The following is a 24,234-nucleotide window of genomic DNA, read 5'->3' on the forward strand; positions in this document are numbered from 1 at the left end:
ATTCCTTCTATCGATATTAAATCTCGAATAACAATCGATATTGTTAACTTTTCAAAGTTTTATGTATGTTGTTTCATGATTTAATTAGTGCTTATTACGCTGTGGCATATTTTTGTATAATTTAAAAGTACCTATAACATACTATGGAAAACCTATGAGAAGATGTGTATGTATGTTGTATCAGTGGTATCTGATTTATTGGTGTTTTTTTTTTAATAACGATGTTCTCGGAGGAAACTTCTGAAGGAATTAGTAGAATTTATTGGTTTTTATAGTAATTGTTAATTAAATTCAAGAGAAAATAGTGTTTCTCAATCATTGATAGCATTGAAAATTTATGTTTTTCTCGAAAATCAACGAAATACTGTGTATGTGGCGGTCTTTTGAGAGAATTAATTGTGTTCAAGAAAATCTGAAGTGTGAAATATTTTTGAAAAAATTGGTGAGCAAGATAAATTTGAATATTATCTTGAAAGTAACTGGAAAAATACGATTTTGTTACAAAAAATTGTAAGTTTGAGGAAACAATTTTATAGAAAGGACTAGATATTTATCTTTTGTTTAGAAGACTTTTTAAATTTTGTGTTTTAGTTACCCAATGTTGTGGATTTGTCTGAATTTTATTATCATTGAATATTTGATCATTTTTCGATTACATTACTGAATGTTCATTGTCATTAAAAATGTTACAATCACAACCGTTTTGAAAGTCCACTATGACTAGTAGTTTTGTACTCTAGTTTTCTAATAGAATTTTCTAAAAAAATAGGTTTGCCTTGAATTACAAAGCTAGTTAGTATCAACTTTAATGTAGAAGTCACTTTGAAAAGCTTCATCAATTAAGGGTTGAATATCAAAATACATTCAACTAAAGTTTTTTTTAAGAAAATAAATTTCTACTTCAATTATAATCGTGAAAACCCCAGTCAATTGTACATCTAATTAGTAATCACATCTTTCAATTTAATAATATTGTGATTTACCAAGAAACTAAAGTGCCATTTCACCAGAGTGCCTTATTTTATTTTTATTTATAAAAATGATTATTCATAAAATTGAATGAAAAAGTAGTTTTATTCATCAAATTAATATCATAAATACACCCTTTCGGTACCATCTCAGGCATTATCAGATTTGGTCTTGTTGAAATATTCAACAGCTTATTTTCTAATTATTTTCAAAGCTAATTTAACTAGCTCATTTTCTAATGTTGGTAGGAAAATGTATAACTTATACATATATTTTTTTCAATTGTCCTGAAACTTGAGGATCAAAATGTATATGATTTTTTTAAATCGAAAAATTGGCCCCAAAAATTGAGACTGTTAGTCTAGATATGTAGTGGGAATCAATTATATAGTCTACCATTTTATACAAAGGAAGTTGGCAACTATTTAATACAAAGAAAGTTAGAAACTATTTCATACAAAAAGTTAGAATCTTGTAATGATTGAGAACTTTCCATGATGAGTTTGTAACTGTCCAAATTTTTAAATTCCTTCATAATCTTGAGAATTTATGAATTATTCGATTACCCCAACTCATAAAACATTTGTATTATTCGAGCTTTTCGCCTTTTTAAATCACTGAAGCAAGCTAGATGTTGATGAAACATTATCATTCTAATTAATAGTTACTTTATTATGAATAAAAATAATTATTCACCAATCAAAAGTTCAATAAACTGATACCACTGTTGTTCATTATAATATCTTAGTGCTGATATTTTATTATTCAAGTCTAATACGGTTTTATTGTGTGATTGGTTTAATGATTTTATGGATTTTATTGGTAAGATGAAGGTTAATGGTGTGAGTTTCCACTGATCTCGCATAGATGGTTATTTTGTGATCTTGAACGTTACAGAAATGTTGATTATGATTATGGTTTACAATACTTACATCGAAGATTAAAATAATTTTACAGAATAATTATGTAAAAATAACTATGAAAGGTACAGAAATGTTGATTATGATGATAGTTTACAAAATTTACATCGAAGATTGAAATATTTGTACAAAATAATCATGTTCATAATTTTACTGTGGGCACTTCAAGTATGATCAGATTTCACGATTTTTTTATTGAAGGTTACCGTAAACAAAATAGTCATGCTAAGTAGATAGAGGTCTAGAGGTGCGAGAAAATTACTATTATTTTTCAAGATAATATTTAATATTCACAAAATTCTACTCAATTGCTAGTTTTCAATCAACACCATTAAGGTTACAAAATTTATTTAAATAGTATACCATCATGAAAATATTTTGCGTGCTTCATTATAATGATGAGGGTTTATTAATATTCATTTGTGATGAAGAACCTATATGGGATTCTTAGTACTATTTGAATATCTTTTATTGGGGCTGCTATTTTGATAAATTTGTATCTCTATGGTAGCTCAAGATTTACTTTCTTGGTCTAGATTTACTAGAAAGAATAGAATTAGATAGTGATATCAATATGATGAATAACAATACCAATTTACTGTATCGGTATGAGATGAGTAGAAATTTATTTGGTCAATTGAAAGTTCAACTTTGTATCAAATACTTCACTAAATGATTGAGAACAGTGTCATTATTCTAGTTAACACTTTTTTACAAAAATAACACCCGTGACTTTCTGTCTTTACCCTCAGTAGTTGATGTTTTTAGTGCTTTTTCAGAACTAACATAGATAGCTCTTTCTAATTTTGAATCTAAGTGCCATTGAATGAAAAATTGCTAAATCTAAAAACGTGCCTTACGTCTTACTGTAAATATTTATCGAACATTACATATTTAAAACATATACTTTTAGCTTTCTATCTTGAATTTGTATTGTTCAATGTTTCTAAAACAATTCATTATTTTCATTTCAACGATTTTGCTGTCAAATCTTTTTATTTCAAATATTATTCTATCAGTGATTGCAGACTAAATATAATTTGCTAATGGTATATTCCAAGTCAATTTCACAAAGAAGAATTCAGGTTGACAAGACTAATCTAAATGTTAAGCATTCAAATTGAAGAGAATAAAGTTTAGTATAAATCTATATTTTTTAAATGCAGTAGATGAAACTTGAAAAGTATCTTATATCAAAATCTATTTTATAAATAATTTATACATCTATAATTCAATTATTACAGTGCCTAGTGTTTATATTGATGACGTGAATTTTTGAAATACCGTATAGTGATGATTTACAAAATTTGACAACCAAGAAGGAATTTATAGGCTTTTGCAGAGGTAGTTATGATATTTCACATCAATTTATTATAGGTAATGCTGCTCATAAGTACGGTATTCAAAAGTGTCTTGAAATATAATATAGTTCTATCACTGTGCTTAATAACGATGATTGTTTTCCTATTCTTTGTTTATATCAAATCATTAGTCAACGAATTAATATATAGGCCTACCATTATCCCCTCTATTTTTCGATATTTTCTCTGTATAAAATTCAGAACAGTGATTGAAACAAATCTTAAATCCTTTCTTGTAAAATATAATTCTATTAGCAATGAATGTTTTCATAAAAATTGTTAGTTTTTACTATCAATAGTACACATAATTTAAAAAAGGCATTGCTTCTGTTTTCAACGTCATTGCTTTTCATTTTTTTTAAATGTCTAGTAAAGATGATTACCTAGTCATTTTCAAGACTACAGTAATACCTATTATTAAATAAATTATATCCTGATTATCGAGTTGTTACCATTAATTAACAAATAAAAGTACATTCAGTAAATGTATCATTCCTAAACAAAATTACCATAGTAAAAATGAAACTCACACAATAAGAATTGTGTATTTGTGTAGAGGATCTTTCTGCAGTAATTAAATCAAAATTTGTTTAATTAAAATATGATTTATTAGGTTTTACGTTGAAACGTTTTCAAGTTGGTGGTCTCTTTTGGAACCCTGAAAATTTAAAGATATCCCATCTCTTGTTATTCAAGTTGCTTATTGTTTGCCTTGAAATTGTGTAAATTATTGTTTGAAATTTTGAGTTACCATCTTTATTATCCAAATTAATTCCGAGTCCAAAATACTGCAAAATTGGAAATCAAAATTAACTACTCATTAAATTTTAACTCACTTGTATAGAATCAGGTTAAGAAATAGAGCAGCTAGTATAAGTTTTGAATCCTTTGTGCCATAAAAAGTCAATAGTTATTATATTAGGTGAATAATTATTAGTCAAACTTAATTGACAACATAGTCAATTTTTAACCATAATCTATTTCGCCAATTTATTGGATCTTAAGTCAATCTGTTTTAATAATAGTTTTTTTTAGTTGATAGTCTATCATTTCAACTTGTTCTACTAGTTCTCTTTTTAACAAATATATATTTTCTAAACTCCATCAAAAATGAAATAAATTCATTAATATTTGTTTTTAATTTTTAATTCATTGAACTGTTTTCAATTTTCGGAACGAAATATTCTAAATAAATATGTATTTTACAGTTTTGCGTCCCAAGTAAAATGAATTTTGTTATTAATTTGGATCTTAATCTTTTTAAATTCAAAATGTATTGTTTCAAGTGTTTGTGAAAAATTAGACAAAATTTTATAAAGTGAAGAAAACATAACCTATTTTCTGGACTATTTTAATGAATCAAAATTCGGGGGAGGAACGGTTTTGGGCTGTGCCTGTTGGTCCTCCCCCAAATTATTTTTCATAATAATTTTGTTTCATTGAATCAATAATATAATATTGGTTCACACAATAATATTGCAGGAAAGGTATTGTAACACTTATAGTATTTGATATCCCCTATTATCAATTATGTGATATCCCAGTCCATTGAAAATAATTACTTGTATGAATTTTTCCATAGTGCAGTGTTATCATTTATACGTTTTCAAACGAATATTCAGAATAACCTAAACCAATATGTAGGGGAAAGAATTTGTTTTGTTGAAAAATGTATTCTTCTATTGAACTATTGAGTCTATAAACAAGGATTATATGAGTAATGAAGGAATGTAGGAATTACAAATATATCCATCGTCATTATTTTTAAAATGTCACCGTAAAACTAATATTTTTGAAAATAATCTACAATTAGTCGACATGTTATTACAATGAAGAAAACCACTATTGTAATAAACTGTGTACCATTAGTTTTATTTTTTACTAGTATCATTATTTTTATAGTTTCTAAACATATTATGCATCTATTTTTGTTACTGTTCTAGTTTTAATTCTTCGATAAGGAGTTTCAATTGTTGTTGAAAAATATCCTTTATTTCTTTTAGCTATAATTTTGGTAACTAGTGGTTCCAAGTTACCACTGTTGGATTCAGATAAAGTTTCCAAAGTTTATAAAATTATAAAAAAATCGAAGTAGCAGTTTTTTGTTCAGTTTTGTATCATCGTAGCTCAGAAATAATTACAATTTAAATTATTTTCTTCTCATGCATGTGTGCTTTAGATTTACACATTCGTATTGGTAGAAAACAATTATATATTCGTTGTTTTTTGGGGGTTTTAAATGTTCTATAGTTCTAAGTTGTAACTAATTTTACGATTGTACAAGTTTATTTGTTAACCTTCTTATAATAATTATAATTAATATTCATTCATCTGTGCAGTTGTGATAGTTTTTCTAGGTGTTTTAAAACTGAACTTTATGAATGGTGTAGGTAGTCTGAAACAAGATTTCATTGTTTAAAATTTTTACTCTTTATTTTTTACAAACTCGAGAATTAAGTTGAGATATTCGCTCTGATATCGTTAGATGCAGAATCTAAAGTCATGATTTCCTTACTTCCCTTCCTTTAGGCCTACCCCCTCTTCTCCTCATTTTTATTCTTTTACAAACTTTCTCTCTCTTTTTTTCTTTAGTCCTTTCTTCTTTAAAATTATGTCTTCGCCCACTTATCGCTCAAATCCGTCTTTTCTGATAAAGCTTCTACTGTGATATTGATTCACTTAGAAATATAAGCATTGGCTGAATGGGAAACATGAAATCTAATTTCTCTTTTATAGTCGAGTTCAAATGTTCAATTCATTTCATGTTATAATAATTCAAATTATTGTTCAAATAATTCATGTTGTGATAATTCAAATTATCAAGCCAAAACATTTTACAAGTAAATAACAACTTTTCAAACAACAGAATAACAGAAAGCTCACAACCAGAGACAATTTTGTTTTTTAGCATATTATCCTCTCAATTAAATTGTATAATATGATTTGTGACTGTTGACGAAAGAATAAATAAACTATACTAATCTGAGAATAAACTGTTTATAACAGTAAAATCAACATTATTGGATTAATGTTTTAACTCTGTTGTAGTTCTGACACTGTGTTACTTGTAAATATTTGAAAAACACTTACTTTTGTTGGAGTATTGAGGAATGCATTTCACTCCCGAAGAGGAGCTCCATCAGCCTGACACCAGGGGCGCTTGCTCTTATGGGTTGGACTGGGTGGCCAAAATGTTTTAAATCTATTATTTTATTAATTTCAAAGGGTACTATAAGTATATTTTATAAATAAAAATAAGTAACCTAAATCATACATTTCAAGAAGTAAAATCGGATTTTATTTTATCGAAGGTTACTCATTTCGACCAAATTCTGATCTATTCTAAACTATCTATAAATAGTTGAAGTTAATTTTTCTTGATTGTTTCAGTTGTAATTTCATTGAAATCTTGTTTCAAGTGTGAGAAATTGTTTTTTAGTGTGTATCTGTTTGTATGGTGGGGGCTGTTCGTTACTGATCTGCATAAAACTGTAATTTATTTTCTGAGTTTTAGAACTGATGATTAGAATGAGAACCGATGTGGTGTTGTGTCAACTAGTCTTTATTCAATAAATGTTGAGAAAAATTGTGTCTTGAGATTTGGATCCCTTCATCAATCCTAATCTAATCCTCCAATAATTAGCTCTAATTTAGCTTCAATCAACTCTTCTACAATTTTCAATGTATAATAATTATTTTTCCTTCCTCAATCCTTTACTTCCGTCTTTAATCCTCTACACCTCTACAATCTTAAAAGGTGCGTACAGACTTATACGCCACAAACACGCGCATTTCACGCAAACACGCAGTTTTCTCTCAAGGATGTGGAATTGACAATATGTTTTATAACAGTACAATGTTCCACGATCTACACAGAAATTATACAATGAAGTCTTCATAATAATTATTATAATTCTATTACATTGAAAAAAATAGTGTTGCAGGTATTATTTCTTTATTTTTAAGAGTTGTAGAACAGAGTTTACACTACCCTTAGTTAAAGAGTAAACTTTGAAAAATTATTGCACAATTTTACAGCAATGGAAGCCTTGTGATTCCAATGTCAAGATACATTTATTTACTTTTCTTAAGGGTTGATTCTGTAATAATTGATAGAAAATAATATGTTAGTGAGCGATTGTAATGTTATGATGTAGCTGGATAAATTCAAAGTGAATAAGTTGCAATAGGCTTAATAATTCTGAGTATAAAGTGTTGTCATGTCAAATCATCAAATCAATTCCTTAAATGTTTCATTAATATTGTGGGTTAAAATCACACAGCTCTTCAGTCTTCAAATTTTTAGGTAAGTTTGAAATTTTCTGGATCTATGAATTAAAATCCAATCAAATAGTAGTATAATAAATCTGATATTTCAAATAATAGTTGAATATCTTTGATAATATCAAATATAATAATAATATTATCATTTAAATTCATCATTCTAAAAGTTTGTAATAATATTATCATTTAAATTCACCATTCTAAAAGTTTGTAATAATATTATCATTTAAATTCACTACTCTAAAAGTTTGTGATTGATATATTTGCTCTCTGAAAATTTTAATAATAAATTTATTTTCGTTGTAGTAAGCTATCGACTAAATAGAATATTGAAATAGTCCTCAATCGATGAATTCATTTGGATTAGTGTATATAGTTAGGTATTGATCCTTCAAAACTTTGACATGATCTACAAATTGCAATTTTTGTCCTCTAGCAAACAATGGACTTCTGAATCTGATTGTAAGTTTCTAGGATATGCATGAACTTCAATATTTTCTCACCTTATTTCTGGAACGATATTTTTTACTGTATCTTGATTTGTTGGTATTCGTGTTTATTGGCTTTTGATTTCCGCTAGAAAAGTGTATTATTTATAAAGGTGAAGTATTTTCGTTTTATGTATTATAGTATATTTAATTTTGTACGCCCTTGTAATAATTTTCAGGCCTAAACCACTTTGTATATTTTGTTGCATCACTTTAATGATTCACGTAGAGATGTATTAGGCCTATTTGTTTTTCATTTCCAAGAGAATATATATTCATATTATTTTTAAAATCACATAACATCTTATTGGTCTTATCCATATAGTATAGAATGTAATATTTATATTTATACCATTATATTACATTCTATAGTCTACTCTGGTTCCATCTTGTGTGATATGGCTGTTTTGACCAAGTCTTATAATACCGTTTTTAGAATCGTTTCAAAGACTGTCTCAAGTGTATTTTTTATTAATTTATTTTATTATTCTTGAAACAACCTAGTTAATTTTCTCCCACAAGAGATCATCAACTCACTAATCGTATGATATCTGCACATTGCATTACGATTTACTGTATTATTTACTATATTCATCGTTAAATATTATTTGCACATTTTCTTATGATTCATTGTATTATTTTCAGGTGTATTTTAATTTGTGAATGTTTTTTCAGTGTTAGTTTTTATTTATTCACGTTGTTTTGTAGGTATATTCATCAGTTTATTATGGGTATTGCATGTATGTTCTATTTTATTAAGAGAAGTATTTTCTATCTCGTTAGTGTAGAACTATTATCATATTCCCTATTATCATACACACAACATTATCCAACATCAAATTACCACACAAGCAATTTTTGACATTGATCGTTCAACTATATATCATTTTATCTTTTAACGTACAATTCCATATCAATCGTTTAACTATCAGTTCATCTTTTAACTATCACTTCAACAACAATCGTTCAACTATGAGATTATCATTTAAACATGTCTTCAACATCAGTCATTCTATCATATTACTACCACTATGACATCAGCCATTCAACTACCAGTTTATCATTCAACTATCATTTTATCAATCAACTGTCACTTTGACATCAGTTTCTCAACTATCAGTTTATCAAAATCTACTGGTTTCTAACTGGATTGACATCAGTTGCTCAACTATCAGTTTATCAAAATCAACTGGTTTCTAACTGGATCCGTTTGTTTGTTGCAGACATACCGCCTATAAGACTTGTACCGCACGCCGAGCTGATGTCGAATTGGGGCGGCAATGGTGGCGATTTCGCCGAAGACAAAAAACCGCCCTCCAAGAAGAAGTTGCTGAAGATGAGCGGCGGAGGCATCGTGAAGAGCGAGACAGGAGCACAGGACACCGACAACAACAACGACTATATGGCGGCGGAGAGTGAGAGGGTCAAAGGCACACCCTCTCCCTCGCCCCGCGATGGATTAGCGGGGTTGAGCTATTCGGAGCCCCCGCCCGCCAGACCGGCCACGACCCGTCGGAGGATCCGGAGACGTGCGACATCGTCGTCCGACCCGGCCGAAGCGTTAACCGAAATGTCCGTTCGCGGACTCAACCTCTTTCGCTACGCCAGTCTCTCGGAAGGCATCTACAAGTGCATGGAGTGTGCCAAGTCCGACATCCTCAAAACGTTCAAGAACAAGTACAGCTTCCAGAGGCATGCGTTTCTCTATCATGAAGGTCACCAGCGGAAGGTGTTCCCGTGCCCTGTGTGCTCCAAGGAGTTCTCGCGGCCCGATAAGATGAAGAACCACATGAAAACCGTGCATGACTGTTTCATGCCTAAGGATTGTGTGTTTCCTGGGGTCAACTTTTTCTTGCCATCGGGGTGTCGCCTGATTGATGTTAGAGTCCAGATTTTACCCAAAGTATGACTATTTACTTGGGTGCAGAGTGTACTAAAGTATGACCACATAGTGGGAAGTGTCTATCTTGAACAGAACAGAGTGTCCAAACTAGAATCACCTAAATGGGGGGTTGATGTCTTTTTAAATAGGATGAAGTCATTTTTTATTAATTGGTTAAGGGATGTACCTAAAGTATGGCTACTTTTTAGGTGCAGAGTTTACTAAAGTATCACCAGCTAGAAAGTGTGTCTGTTGAACAGAACAGAGTATCCAAAGTAAAATCATTTAAATAGGATGATATATTTTTCAAATAGAATGAAGTCTTTTCTATTCAATTAATGGGTTAAGGAATGAGAGTGTACCTGGAGTATGAGTAATTGATGGAAAGTGTCCATGTTAAACAGAACGGAGTATCCAAAGCAGAATCATCTTAGTAGGAGTATGTCTTTTTTAAATAGCATGAAGTATTTTTTATTAATTGATCATGGGATGGTCGATTGTACCCAGAATATACCACTTAGTGTACACATAGTGTATGACCACTTAGTGAAAAGTGTCTATGTTGAACAGAACAGAGTGTCCAAAGTAGAATCACCTAAATAGGATATTTTTTTAAATAGGATGAAGTCATTTCTATTAAACTGATGGGTTAAGGGATAGTGTATACTTTAAGTATGATCACTTGGTGGAAAGTATCTATATTATCTATGTCTTGAAAAATGAAGGGGATTCATCTTATTAGTCTGAAACAAATAAAAATTAAGTCCAAGTGGACAATATAATATTACTAACAATTATTACAAAAAATAGATATCATTAAAGGAGAAAAATAACCAATTATCCTCGTTATTAAAAATATACTCCCCGATTTTAACCGGTCAGATAAACAAACAATAAAATAACAGAACAGAGAGTCTTAAGTAGAATCACCTAAATAGAATGATATCTTATTTAAATAGCATAAAATCCTTTCTATTAATTGGTTAAGGGATGGTAGATTGTATCCAGAGTGGTGTATTCAATAGCATATTTTTTGAAAAGAGTGTTGAGTACCAGTTTATATTCAGAATGTAGGTATTCCTCGTCAGATTTACATGTACTTGAAGTACATTTACCTGAACAGAGTAATATCCTTTCAAAATATATTAATAAATACCTCTGTGAGAGATAAAATCAAACAAAAACTCCTATAGTGAAACATGGGTACAGTCAATCGTATACCCAATTACCCGGTGAGATAATTCCCGAAAAATTGTATGGTTGCATACAAACATTTTAGTCGATGTTTGTTGAGCTTAAATTCCAAATACAGTCAGAATATTCCATGAAAGGTTCAATCTCGAAAATACATTACCCCAATTTAGTTGAATTCTTTCAATGTACGCATATTTTTCTTCCTTAAGTGCATGTGCTCAAGTAAAAATACACGTTCAGAAAATGATTTGGTACGAAATAACAAATTGAAGCATTCTTTTCTTCTTTAATAATCTATGTCATTAATACAGTTGATTTGTAAATATTGTCGATCATGCTTCTTTTGCAAAATAACGTATTGACAGATTATTTCCCCCCCTTAATTCATTTAATGAATACTCTAGATTTTAAAGTTGTTCTCATCCAATCTATTCATGTTAACAATGTCGACCAAAATGTTTGTACAACAATACTATACTGACGTCAGATAATTTTCAATTATTATTGAAAGATTTCAATGAAAGATGTATTGACTTCTTCATTGGTGCTAAGTAGTTGGTGATCATGATACGTTATTGCTGCCTAAGTGTATGCTAAATATAAATGAATCCTAACTTATAGAAAGTTAGAAACTGTTGACAATATTAGATAATTTATAGATGATTGTTAGATTTCTATGAGTATCGTTTATAGCTGCAATATTAAGTTACTAAATTTCGTATGCATGTAGAACTATATAGATTTTGATTATTTAAAAAGTTGTTAGTGTTTTATAGAGTTTTTAAATTTCGTTCGTGCTTATAGGCAGTATAAAATACTACCAATAAGATATCATTTACAGAAAATATGAATTTCAAAGTTGTTGAATGTCATCGGAGAGTTACTTTGTAGGAATAAAGTATTAATATTTGTTGTTGACGATTGATCTATACGATTATAACAACAACTGTTTCATTTTTTGCATGGAAATTGAAATTAATAAACTTAATGACATAATTGTTTTATATAACAATAATAACAACTGTTGAATATTTTGCATGGAAATTAAAATTAATAAACTTAATGACAGAATTGTTTTATACAAACGATTTTCAAGCAGTAAGTCATTTCAATTTTTTTCATTTGTTGAACAATTTCTCATTATAACAATTAAATCTATTGCAATTTTAATTCGTATGAATATTTAGATATTGCATGCTCTGAGTATTGATATGGGAAATTTTCATTCTAATTTTGAGAATTACGTTAAAAAATTAATCAAACAAACTTATTTTCCGGAACTGCATTTGGGTATTGATAGAATAATTATATGTACATTATTCTTGAAAGAATTCGGTTTAATTTTGAAAAATGCATGACATTTTCATAAAACCTAGTAGGTTTTTAATAAGAGGTTTCAGTTTTACCTCGCTGAGAATATTGAAGATTTTAAATGTGAACTCCCTTATTTTCTTGAGAATATTGCATGCGATTATAATATTTTCTTATCAATTATTTCAAGCAGCGATAAACATCAAACTCATGAGTATTGAAATTTTACAAATAATATTTTTATAAGAGGTTCCTTTTTGTCGTGATTTGTGACAAATCACACATTTCATAAAGAAACATTTTCAATGATAAACTAAGAAATTTCACATCAACTAGGTATCCATACAGTTAGGCAGCAAACGTAAAATTAGCTTTTAATAAAATCGGAAGGCATTATATAATGGATAAGTGCAATTAACACATGGAAACATTCATGAATGTTCTCTGTGTAAAACGTTATAGAATAATTGTGAAAGCAATTGTTGTTTATGTGAATATCTATAGTTGAAAGCTTTAAGATCATTAAGGAACTGTTATCATTAATAAATGATTGAAAGGTATGTTTTTAAGACTTCAAAGACTTTACTATGAATGGAAATATAATATAAATGTTATCTTGTAACAGTGTCCTTATTAAGGAATATTTATGACTAATTGCATATATAAAGTATATATATATATTAATCTAATTAGAATGTTATTTTATAGTGAAATATTATTATGGAGTTAATCGTATTTATAATATAACCAACCATTGATCATATCGATTAATGAGTATATTCTTGTAAAATTATTTAATATATTCTATTATGTGAAATGTTCTGTTGTACTGTAAAATTTTAGTTTTATGTTGTTTTATTTTATCATTATTCAAACTGTTGAAATTGGTTGAAATTCAATTTACTACTGCAGTAGTGAAGTTGAAATTTCACTACTGCAATGATTAGATATAAGCAAATGCTATCCAAGCTTTAAAAATAAATCCCAGAATAATAATTTCAAATCTGTCACTATCATTAAATTGTTAGAATTTCAAAATGTTTCTTTCTATAAATTTGTTTGATTACTTTTTCGATTTGTTTCTTCTGCACTTGAAAAGTGTCTTGTCTTTATTTAACTTTCGCTTTTAATCTATGTTAATTTAGTTTGTATGTATGTGTGTATGAGGGTGTGTATGAACGTATGTATGTTTGTATGATGTCGTATTTTTTTAGGGGGGAGGTTTGAAGACACTTGAGCTTCAGACTTTTTCATAGTTAGGGAAGTGACAAATTGCCAGTTGTATTTCAGGAATCGAACCCTTAGCTCTCACAATATAAAACAGGCAGCAATCAACTGTAGTAGAATAATTAAAGGAAGATAAATTTATCAAATATAAGGAGATTATAAAATACTAAGGATAACTAACAAAACTTGCTAGCAATAATAGTGTTTTATTTCAAATTTCTAACCTATTTAAAAATTAAATCCATCTTTACAACATTTTTTATAAAAGTAATATTTTTCCATGAAGATTTTTTTGGATTGAAAGTTGTCTGTAGAATTTAATTGTACAGCTTATTTTTACCTAACTATAAAATATATATTATTGGGTGCATACATTTTCCCTAAATTAATCTTATTTTTTGTTAGTATAATCTTGGCGTAAATACATTATTCTTATAATTTTTTCTTGTGATAGTTTAATAACTTTGGCAATAACTAGTTACCTTGCAATTAATGTAGAAAATCTCTTCTATGCTTAGATAAAAAAAACTATGATCTAAATCATATAGAGAATGATTTCTTGTTTATTTTAGAGTATACTGCTATAGATTTAATTCTATTCTATGCTTCTCTTATAATCATGTAGTGAATATATTAGCGCTTCAAAAGCAAAGCATTCTCAGCTTTTAAAATCCTCTAAATCTTACAAAGATTCAAAAAGATTTCAAATCTTTTCAAAGTTTTGTGATAAATGTTTCATTTTCTTTCAATTCTATCTTTCTCAGCCCTTAATTGCTAATATATAATTTGAAATTATTGTTTTGGGAATGTTTTATTAATTTATATGATTAATAAAACTGGTTACATTGATACAATTTCACCAGTTTGTGAATAATAAAAAGCAGTTTAAACGTTTCCGAAGGTAATCTGTTTATGAATTTATGTTGTTTTTAATATCATTTTGTTATTTTATTTCCAATCATTTTAACCCCATAGTTTTATTTCTTTTCAGATACCTTTTACAGTCTTTCATATTAGTCTTCCAAGAATTTTTATTCTGTTTTATTATTATTTTAATTTATATTTCATTTCAGTTCAAGAAACCCCAGGATTATATCTACAATGTTTTTATATTTATTTTAGATTTTTATTTTCTGTTACTGCTTTTAATTTGCTCTTAACGCACAAAAAACTGTTGAATCTTCAGTACTTTTTATAAGTTTTCCACTAGTTAGTTAATTCGACTGCTTGTTGGGGCTAAAAATTTGAAATTTCTAAATTTTATTTATGTTTATTTTTCAACATCTCATAACATTTTTCTATGTAATTTTTATAGTTTAAACATTCATATATAAAACACTTTATTCAAAGTGTTCAATTATTATGGAAAATATTTAATATTTTGTTTTGTTTTTCATTTTTTAAAACTTTTATGAATTTTAAAATTGTTGACTTACAGTTGATTCCGTTGAACATATTTTAATACTGTTGAATTATACTCATCTATTTTAAAACGTTGAATTATAGTTTGCTACAAGTGCCTTCTAAAGTCTTACGAACTAAAAACTATTGAATTCACACACACAATTTTGATTGGAAGTTAAAACATACTTTCAAAAACTACATGAAACATTATTTCAAATTTATTTGAAATAAACTTTGTTTTAAATCTATGTATTTTAAACATCCAAATATTTTAGCAATAGTTAATGTATTTTGTGTTGAACAAAGGCTAACCTATTCCAATAAATATATTATAGTTAATTATTAATATTTATGTTTTGTAGTTTGGGATTGAGTTGTGTATAATATTGATTATTATTTAAAAAATTGCACATTCTAATTTTCAAGCAATCATAAAGTATGTGTTTAATTCACACAATAATGTTATTCAATTATTTAGTTCATAAGATTATAAATATTCTAATAATTATTTAGTATTTTGTTATTTATCAAATTGTCGATGTTCCATCATCAAAATCAGTTTCGTTGTGGTAATGTTTTGTTGATCGGAAACATTAAAACTGATAAGTTAGAAACTTCAAATTAAGTTTGATACTTCTTGCAAAAGACTTGGTTGAATGTACAGTTGTAAAATTATTATTATTATTATCAGTAGTTTTATTTGGCCAGTTTAATTTGATTTGGCTTAGTTTGAATATTTGTTTGTGCTGTTTCTATTATTATCTATATTTGTGTTGACAATTTTAGTTTTCTTTCATTTCATTGCTAGACAAATTTATGTAGTTTCGAGCTATGCATTTTGGTGGTGTCCTATTCTTGTTTTATCATTTACTTACACTACTTGTCCCAATATGAAATTATCCCTGTCTCTCAACATTCTATCAGAATAATATAAATTTATTGGAAAACTACAAATCTCCACCATTCTCTCCACTCAAGATTTTTAAATTTTCTACTTAAAGAATTTAGATTTTTTACTCAGCCTAATTTTGAACCGCACTCTTAGAACAGTAACTGTTATTCTTGAAACGATTCTTAAGAACGGTCTTACTCAAGTAAGGTGTGGCTGCTCAGTAACTAGCTGTTAGAATCTTTCCAATTTGTTGCTGGACATTCAAAACGTGCTCGACTTACAACGTTTTCAGAAACTGTTTTAATATGAGCCTTTAACTTATGCCATTTTTTCAATCTACTGATCAGAAAAAGTATTGGAAAAAATCGTGATTAATATAATATTTTTGTTTCTCCCCTGTGAACAATATACAGAGTCTCTATTTCTCATAGAAATTATTCAGCAATTCACAGAACATAGATTAAATATAAATTTGTTTGTTGAATAGGTTACAGATAGACAAGATAAGACCAAACTAGGATCTAAAATCCTCATTCTTATGCTGCTCAAAAAGTACTGCTTCAATTTTTTTCCAATTTGAATTTCATAAGGGACTTCCCGCAAATATAAGCCATTTGAATTTACTGTACTCGTTTCTTGTATAATAATATATTGTGCACCATACAGTAGCCTACTTCTAACTAGTTACGAAAGATTCTGAAATGAAAGAAAATTCTAAAAGCAATATACTTCTTCCAAACATGTCTATGGTAATATTTTTATCTACAGATTAAATCTCACACAAGTGCAATTAAATATTTGTTTTGATTAATGTAATATAATTACTTAATTGTTTATGCAAATAATATTATCTCCAATTGTTTTTTTAATTTCAAATTTTATTGGCAGACTCCAATAAGTGTGTACTGTAATATCATAATATTTTATCCAATCCTCAAAGATTTCTTATATATGAATAAGCAACACAGGGTTTATCTGAATGTAGTTGCTTTTAGCATGGGACCAATTTCTTATAATGTACTTCTTCATTCACTTCAAGTTATTTCATTCTTATCATTCTATTAACTTTCAACTCATTCACTCCATAGTTAATATCCACTAATTTATCATCAACTTTTGATTTTATATCTATTTTATCCGTTTCAACGTCACCTATTTTCTTTTAGAATGCACTAATAAGATCTCATAATTTCTAATAAATCATCCATCGGTATGGATAAAAAACTGTATTTAATTTAGACTTGATCTTATCGTTTCTATAAATAGATGAAAATAAATAAATAGGATAAAATATCTTTTTTTGTAAAATATGGTTGATTGGGTGAATGTTGTGTATTTTAAAATGATAGTAATTATCTGTTATCTCACAATTTTGTTGGTGGTACATTTTTATATACATGATTGGTTGCACTGTTTTTATGATAATATATTATTTGTTTTGTTATTGTTTATTATTATCATCCTTAACTAATAACAATAATTTTGATAGTAGTAATTTTAATAATATTATTATGTAGTACATTTAAATATTTATGAACATTATTATTAATCAATTGAATATAATAATTGTTTAGTAGAACTATTGTAATGGTTTTGAAAATTCTACGTTTCTATCACCATTTGAAGAAAATTAAAAAAGTAACCGACAAGTAATAAATAATAAAGACAACTAATTATTGTTTTTAACAATTTATTTATTCAATCTGACAGGATTTAAATATCAGTAACGTTTTAGATAAATTAGAACGGTAGAAATTGTTACAACTTATTATGAATTACAAAATAATTTCAATAAATGTGTAGAACTACCTCCAATTTTTGTTATATATTTGTTTATTTTTTCCTAGCTTTTCCCGTCCTTTCCCTTTGTAATTATCAAGTTTTCCATTCTTGTTTGTTGCTTTTTGCTTATACTTTTTACTGTTATAGATTATTCTTCTAAACGTATTCTGTAGAATCATGATATGATTAGTCTCTTGGTAAAAATATAGATTAGTAAAAACATTGAAATAGAAAGTAAATATTACAACATCTAGTTTTGCTTTTGTTAAGTCATGGCTTTTTGAACCATTTACATCCATATCAATTTCTGCCACATTTTAATGAAACAGAGGTATGAGTTGATCTGGAAAATACACTTAGATATAAAAAATTAAATGAATAAATATTATGACTTTGTTCAAGTTCTGACATTGTGTTACTAGTAAATATTTGATAAAACACTTACTTTTTTGGAGTCTTGAGGAATGTATTTCACTCCTGAAGAGGAGCTTCATCAGCCTCATTGAGGCTGACATTAAGTGGTTTATCAAATATTTACTAGTAACACAGTGTCAGAACTTCAACAAAGTTATTATATAGTGTTTCGTCATGGAAAGCAACTTCAAATATTATGAATTGACGCTGCGATACTGGTTCCTCTTAGATAAATGAACTCTTAGTCTATTAACAGTTCGACAGAAAGTAACAACATCTCTCAAGTAGATCAACATAGTTTTACTTCTGATTTATGTCAATAAATTAACTGTATCACTTATTTTAGTAGAGATTCATTGAAATTTATGTAAAATAATCATGGACATTTAAAATCTTATTCATATCAATATTCACCGGTATCATTTCATTAAAAAGTAATTCATCAATTCCCTATTTATTTCATTAATATCTTTCTTCTGATCTACGTCGATATTATGTCATCACTTATTTTAGTAGCAGCTTGTAAAGTTGATGGATTTTGGCGCATTTAGGCAATAATAGCTTGGACTGTTGTCTTGCTAAGGATCATTCAATTTTGCCAAACAAATTAAAAAAAATAAATGAATAAATATGAATTTATGCTGCGATACTGTTTATTTATTTATTACTCATCATTACATAACATCATGTCCGGGAATATTCCCGTTTGATACGTAAATTGTCAGATATAATAATATATAGGTACATAAGAATATACGTTACAATAACATATATGATAAAATCATAAAATAAAATCAATAACATTTCAAGTCACAGTTATAGAACTATTCATGATAATAGAATAAAACTACTCAAAGACGAGAGTAGTTTTCAGTTAACAATAATAGTTTAACGAAAAATGTATAGGTTTCGAAGAGAAGCACATAATACCGTTCATAATACTTACTTTACTTTATGTGGCTCTACAGTCCATGATGACGTCTCTCTATTTTGTACTCTCCGTCACCAGTTTGTCACTCCCAGCACACGCAGATCACCATCACGTCACTAATCCATCTTCTCCTTGGCCTTCCTCTTCTCCTCGTCCCAATCACTATAAATCATCCATTATTCTAACCGGTCCTCTTTCTTCAGCCATTCTCACTACATGACCCAGCTATTCGATTCTTCTTGCTTTATCATAAGATATACAATGTATTAAGAGAGGAAAAAGTAATTTGTATTAATGGAAAAAACAGAAACACATTCTGCCTCTACAAAATTAATTGTAACTCAACATGAGTCAATGTTTAATGAACTATTGAACATTCATCAATTTCAATTCAAGAACACTTCAATTTCTTTCTTATATCCAATTTCTGGTCTCTTCACAAACTATGATATAATTCATTTTGAAAAAGCGACCGAGTTTTTAATTTCAGTACCGGTACCAGGTAAATCTCAACACTTTTTGTAAATAATGTTCTGTTTTTAATTATTCGTTCTTCAATTTTGGTTTTACCATCACGACCGAAAAATACCTGTAATTAGTCATTGGACAAGGCGACTGGTTTTTTCAAGTGTGAGTAAATTATCTCTCAAATTAATTGCTAGTGAATAATAAAGATACTGAAATAAATTAATGCTAATTGATTATATAGATATTGATGAAATAAAAGATTACTTATTGATTGTGTGGATGTTATTCTATTTCCTCCTGTAAAAGGTATTAGTTGAGTAGTTAATCTTTAACTTCAAATTTCATTGAGTTATCCTATTTTTATACTGTATTTTATCCCAATTATTTCATTTTTCACAGTTCCTCCTGTAAAATTTATAGTTGGGTAGTTAATCTTTAACTTCAAATTTCATTGAGTTATCCTACTTTTATACAGTATTCTATTCGAATTATTTATTTCAATTTTTTTTACAGTTCCTCCTGTAAAAGTTATAGTTGAGTAGTTGATCTTGAACTTCAAATCTCATTGATTTATTATATTTTTGTACAGTATTTCATTCCAATTATTTTATTCATTTCAATTCCAACCAATAATTTTTTCAACGAATTTCTTCCATTTTTCAACTGAAATTCCATTTAAGTAGACAACCTTTTTTTTAATTTTCCTCGTTAGTTTTTTATCATCAACTCTTTCATCATTTCATTATTATTGGATGAAGCTTATTTATATTTGGGAACTATTTTTTGTTGACAGATGGTTCGGAAGACGACGCGCATTCTTCAGTTTCGCTGGCACTCTGCGACGAAATCACGATCACCGTGGACACAGGCGCCTTAACTGAATGCTCCTACGCCTTCCTGGACGAAAGTGAGGAGATGGTCATCGCTCCATCTGCTGCTTCTGCTGCTCCTCTTCCATGTCCCTCCTCATCCGACGGTAAATAAATAAACATTTAATTTCAAATGAAAACACACAGATTTCGTCAAGTATTTTTGGTTCTAGACCTTATTTTGACCTTACATTCACACAGATCACATCATCATCACCATAGAATAGTTTATAGTTTTCTGCCTTAGGGTCACAGATATTATTATATAGTACACTTATATTATTATAGTATAAGTATTATTGTATAATAGTAAGATTGAAAGTAAAATAGCGAGTGGAATTTTTGTCTTAAGAAATTCAAGTAAATTAAATAATAAGCATCTAAACATTGAAGTCGGTCTATCATTGCTTGGTGGGGTCACATAAACATATTCAGTGGCCCTATGGGCAGCTAGAGAGAGTAACCTTCAGCAAATTTTTATTTGTCAAAAGAAAGCACCGCGCACTCGGTTGAGGTTGCATCCACAAACACATTGTAGGGACTATTTTATTGAAATAGAGATTCTCAGTGTTCCTTGTCTATTTTGGAAATGTGTGTATATATTAGAAGGTGTTCCTCTACAGACAACAACAAGACGCATGAATATAATACACGGCATTAGAGTAACTTCTCGGAATATCATAGATTGACTTTGTATGAAGAAAACCCCAGTTATATTGGAGAAAGATTTACCAAGTACTACCGCGGGAAATATTAACGATAAAGGAGTTTAAACGAAGTTTGAAATTATTTATAGAGGAGGAGTGCTTTTATAGTCTGAAGGACTATTTTGACTACTGTAATAGAGTCAAAGACAATTAGTAACTATATACTAGATATAAATTTCATGAATAAATTAATGGTGTCTCGCTTTTTGCTAGCACTTTGACTTGTCTGACGCAATTGAGGCCAACCAGACGTAATATATATATCTATCTGTATATCTATCCATCTATATTATTACATATTATAAACTGTAACTTGCAATTTAATTTCTTGTGAATTTGTTCGATCTGAATGGAGCACTTTCATATTCATATCTATCTATCCTGCTAGAATGGGAATATAATTATTGTCTATTAAGTAAATTAAACTACAATAGGCTTTGTCATTGTTCTGCAGAATATTTCTACAATATTTATTCACTAATATGGTGACTGCTTGGTGATGTAATTTTTAAAGAGAAATAGTACAGGCTCAGCCTATTTTTTCCTTCAATGTCATAATTATATTATGATTGTAGTATTTTGTACAATAAATGAATAAATTAAATGATGTGACCTGTGTCCCACGAAACCATGTTCCTGTACCAAAAATAATTATGTAGCATTGACAAAATCTGTGAGCTTTTATCCCATTATGAACCGGTTCTACCATATAAATAGTAACTCTAGAGTTTTTTAATATAATCGAATTCAATAATCTGAAACATAACGTTGGGCTATAATTATCTGTTCAAATTTCTCATATTTTATGCAAATGCACGTAGCAATTTCTTCGATTGAACGATAACAGCAACAAACGGATTTATTCAGACAGGGAGGAAATTCCCTCCCTAGGTGTATGAATATTGCAACGATCACAGACGACCGTCTGTCTTGTTTGATTTTCTCTCAATCTGTCTGCACACGTCTATGTCTGTTGCTGTGTGCGTTTGACTTTATGTGGACCTAAAACAATATTATATTTTGAGCTAACATACGCATATTCCTCTATGCCAAAACTAATTCTGTACCGACTATAATGAACTACAAGTTGACTCAAAACATTTTAAAAACTCGTAAAAATTTCATGTGACTATATAAGTAAATCAGAGATCTGTAAGTAGTAAATAGATCTGTAGAAAATCCATAGATTTAATAATAATCAAAACTTATGAAATCATGATACAACAGGTTTTAATTTTGGGGTATTCTAGATCTACAACGGTTAGCCTATTAGTTGGTATGAACGAGATAATAAATACTGAATTTATGAGATTGGTTAGTATAGATTGGGAGTATTATTGATGATAAAACATAATACACACGTGATATTGTAAATTGAGGTCGTTCTAGAGACGACTGCTCTCATGAAATACGTTGTAAATGTATTTACACCTGAATTTATGAATGGATTTATGAGGTGGTTGTAAATTGAGGATATGGTATTCTAGACGCATGATCTTTATTGAGCTAACATACGGTAATTCTATCAATATTGCATTATTTATTAAATTTATTAAACAGTTGGTGGTTGAAGGAATTGTTATGTAACTTGCATGATTTCAATGTAATAAATTTCAGTGTTACGCTGTGTGTGTACAATATCATATTATAATCTACTTTAATATAAATACATTTATCTAATATTTCTAATACATGATCTAATATTATCTTATTATTATCTACATGAATAAAATTCATATTTTTTAATATGTACGAGGGTGATTTTCTCAACCTCTGATTTGTCAATAATAGAAGACGAATGTATATGGAAGAATAATGTTTTTACTAAAAGTTACTTACGCTTATGATTATTATGATTATTCTACAACATAATTTCAGTGAAAGTTGAGGCATTTGTTATTCCAGTGAACCAGCCTACCAAAACCCTCTTCATAAAATGCTGCCGTCAGATGAGTTGAAGCGGGCTATGACGTTGTTTTGGAGCTCCTCGTTAGTTTGGAAGCTCTGTCCGCAAAGTCATTCTTTATTCATTGATTCATACAATAAGTACATAATCAAAATGATAGGGAGAGAAAAAATAAGGTAACCTTGTGCTATTCCTCTCCCAAATTAAGATAAGGTTACACATAGTCCGAAATTGGTTACCTAAGTCTTGTAGCTGTTCACTTCACAAAATTCCTGTCGAGAGTTTGGGGGAAATATATAAGTTACTAGTGGCTACTCTGGTTTGTAAGGTGGTTTATCAAAATCTTCCTATTTGATTTGTTGGAGAAGCCGTTTGTTTGCACCAGCTCTGTGAGTCTGAGATGTCAAGGATCACAACTATTCCGGAAGTCATTTCAACTGACGTCTTTAATTTTCCGACTCTCTGCACACCATCATCACTGATAACGTTTTCTGCGTGAACTTGAATCATTCTTCGTTAGATTTATGTTGAACAATAACTGTCTTTTGCTTACAATAACTAATAACTTGCAATAACTCTGTGGCTTGGTGCAAAAACTACCCATGTCAAAATATCAACTTTCTCACAAACCAGCTTAAAAGTTCAGCTTGTATTTTCGAACTACGTACGGCATTTCGATACGGGAATGCGAGTGCTAGAAGAAGTCGACATTGGTAGTTCTGGCACGGAGTATGAATGACAATCTAAAAATCTGGTGTGGCGCACTCACACAACTTTCCTTGACGTTATGAAAATTGATCACCTGACGCTAGTGTAAACGCGCATCTCAAGTCAAAGATCTGAGCCAGCTGGTGACAGGTCAATAACGCTGGATACACACAAGATCTGCTATCTCTTCATAGTGAATGATTTAATAGAATCAACAGTTGCCAACAGTTTGCAATTGAATAATTACATTTTCTCAAATTTCAAGCTTATTTTCAATTTTAGGTGAAAATGTTACTGGACATTAATTGCAGAGATGTCCATGCTCAATCGTTTCCACTAGAAATTTTTCGTTTAAATTATATCTGAGACCTGACAATTGGAAATCTAAAATCAATCTTTGCATAGATGGGGCGGAGCTCCTGAAATTTTTACAGATATGGGACTTGTGGCAGTTGATATAGCTTATCAATGACTATTTTAGGTATAAATTTGATCAAAATCGTTGGAGCCATTTTCG

General features: G+C 29.0%; 1 protein-coding gene across 5 annotated transcripts in view; it reads left to right on the forward strand.

Annotated features, from left to right (window-relative positions):
* The window catches only part of LOC111045554 (protein tramtrack, alpha isoform), a 106,790-nt gene that overhangs the window by 75,296 nt on the left and 7,260 nt on the right, over nucleotides 1–24,234 (forward strand). For 4 of the 5 annotated variants that reach the window (XM_039439947.1, XM_039439945.1, XM_039439946.1 and 1 more), the window contains exon 7: nucleotides 20,321–20,503. In XM_039439947.1, coding sequence (XP_039295881.1) covers nucleotides 20,321–20,503 — 183 coding nt within the window. Of the gene's footprint in view, nucleotides 1–9,245; nucleotides 17,748–20,320; nucleotides 20,504–24,234 lie in introns of those variants that run through there. The other variant, XM_039439950.1, reaches the window with a different exon arrangement.

This window comes from Nilaparvata lugens, chromosome 13 (genome assembly GCF_014356525.2).
Source record: "Nilaparvata lugens isolate BPH chromosome 13, ASM1435652v1, whole genome shotgun sequence".
Classification (NCBI taxonomy): Eukaryota; Metazoa; Arthropoda; class Insecta; order Hemiptera; family Delphacidae; genus Nilaparvata; species Nilaparvata lugens.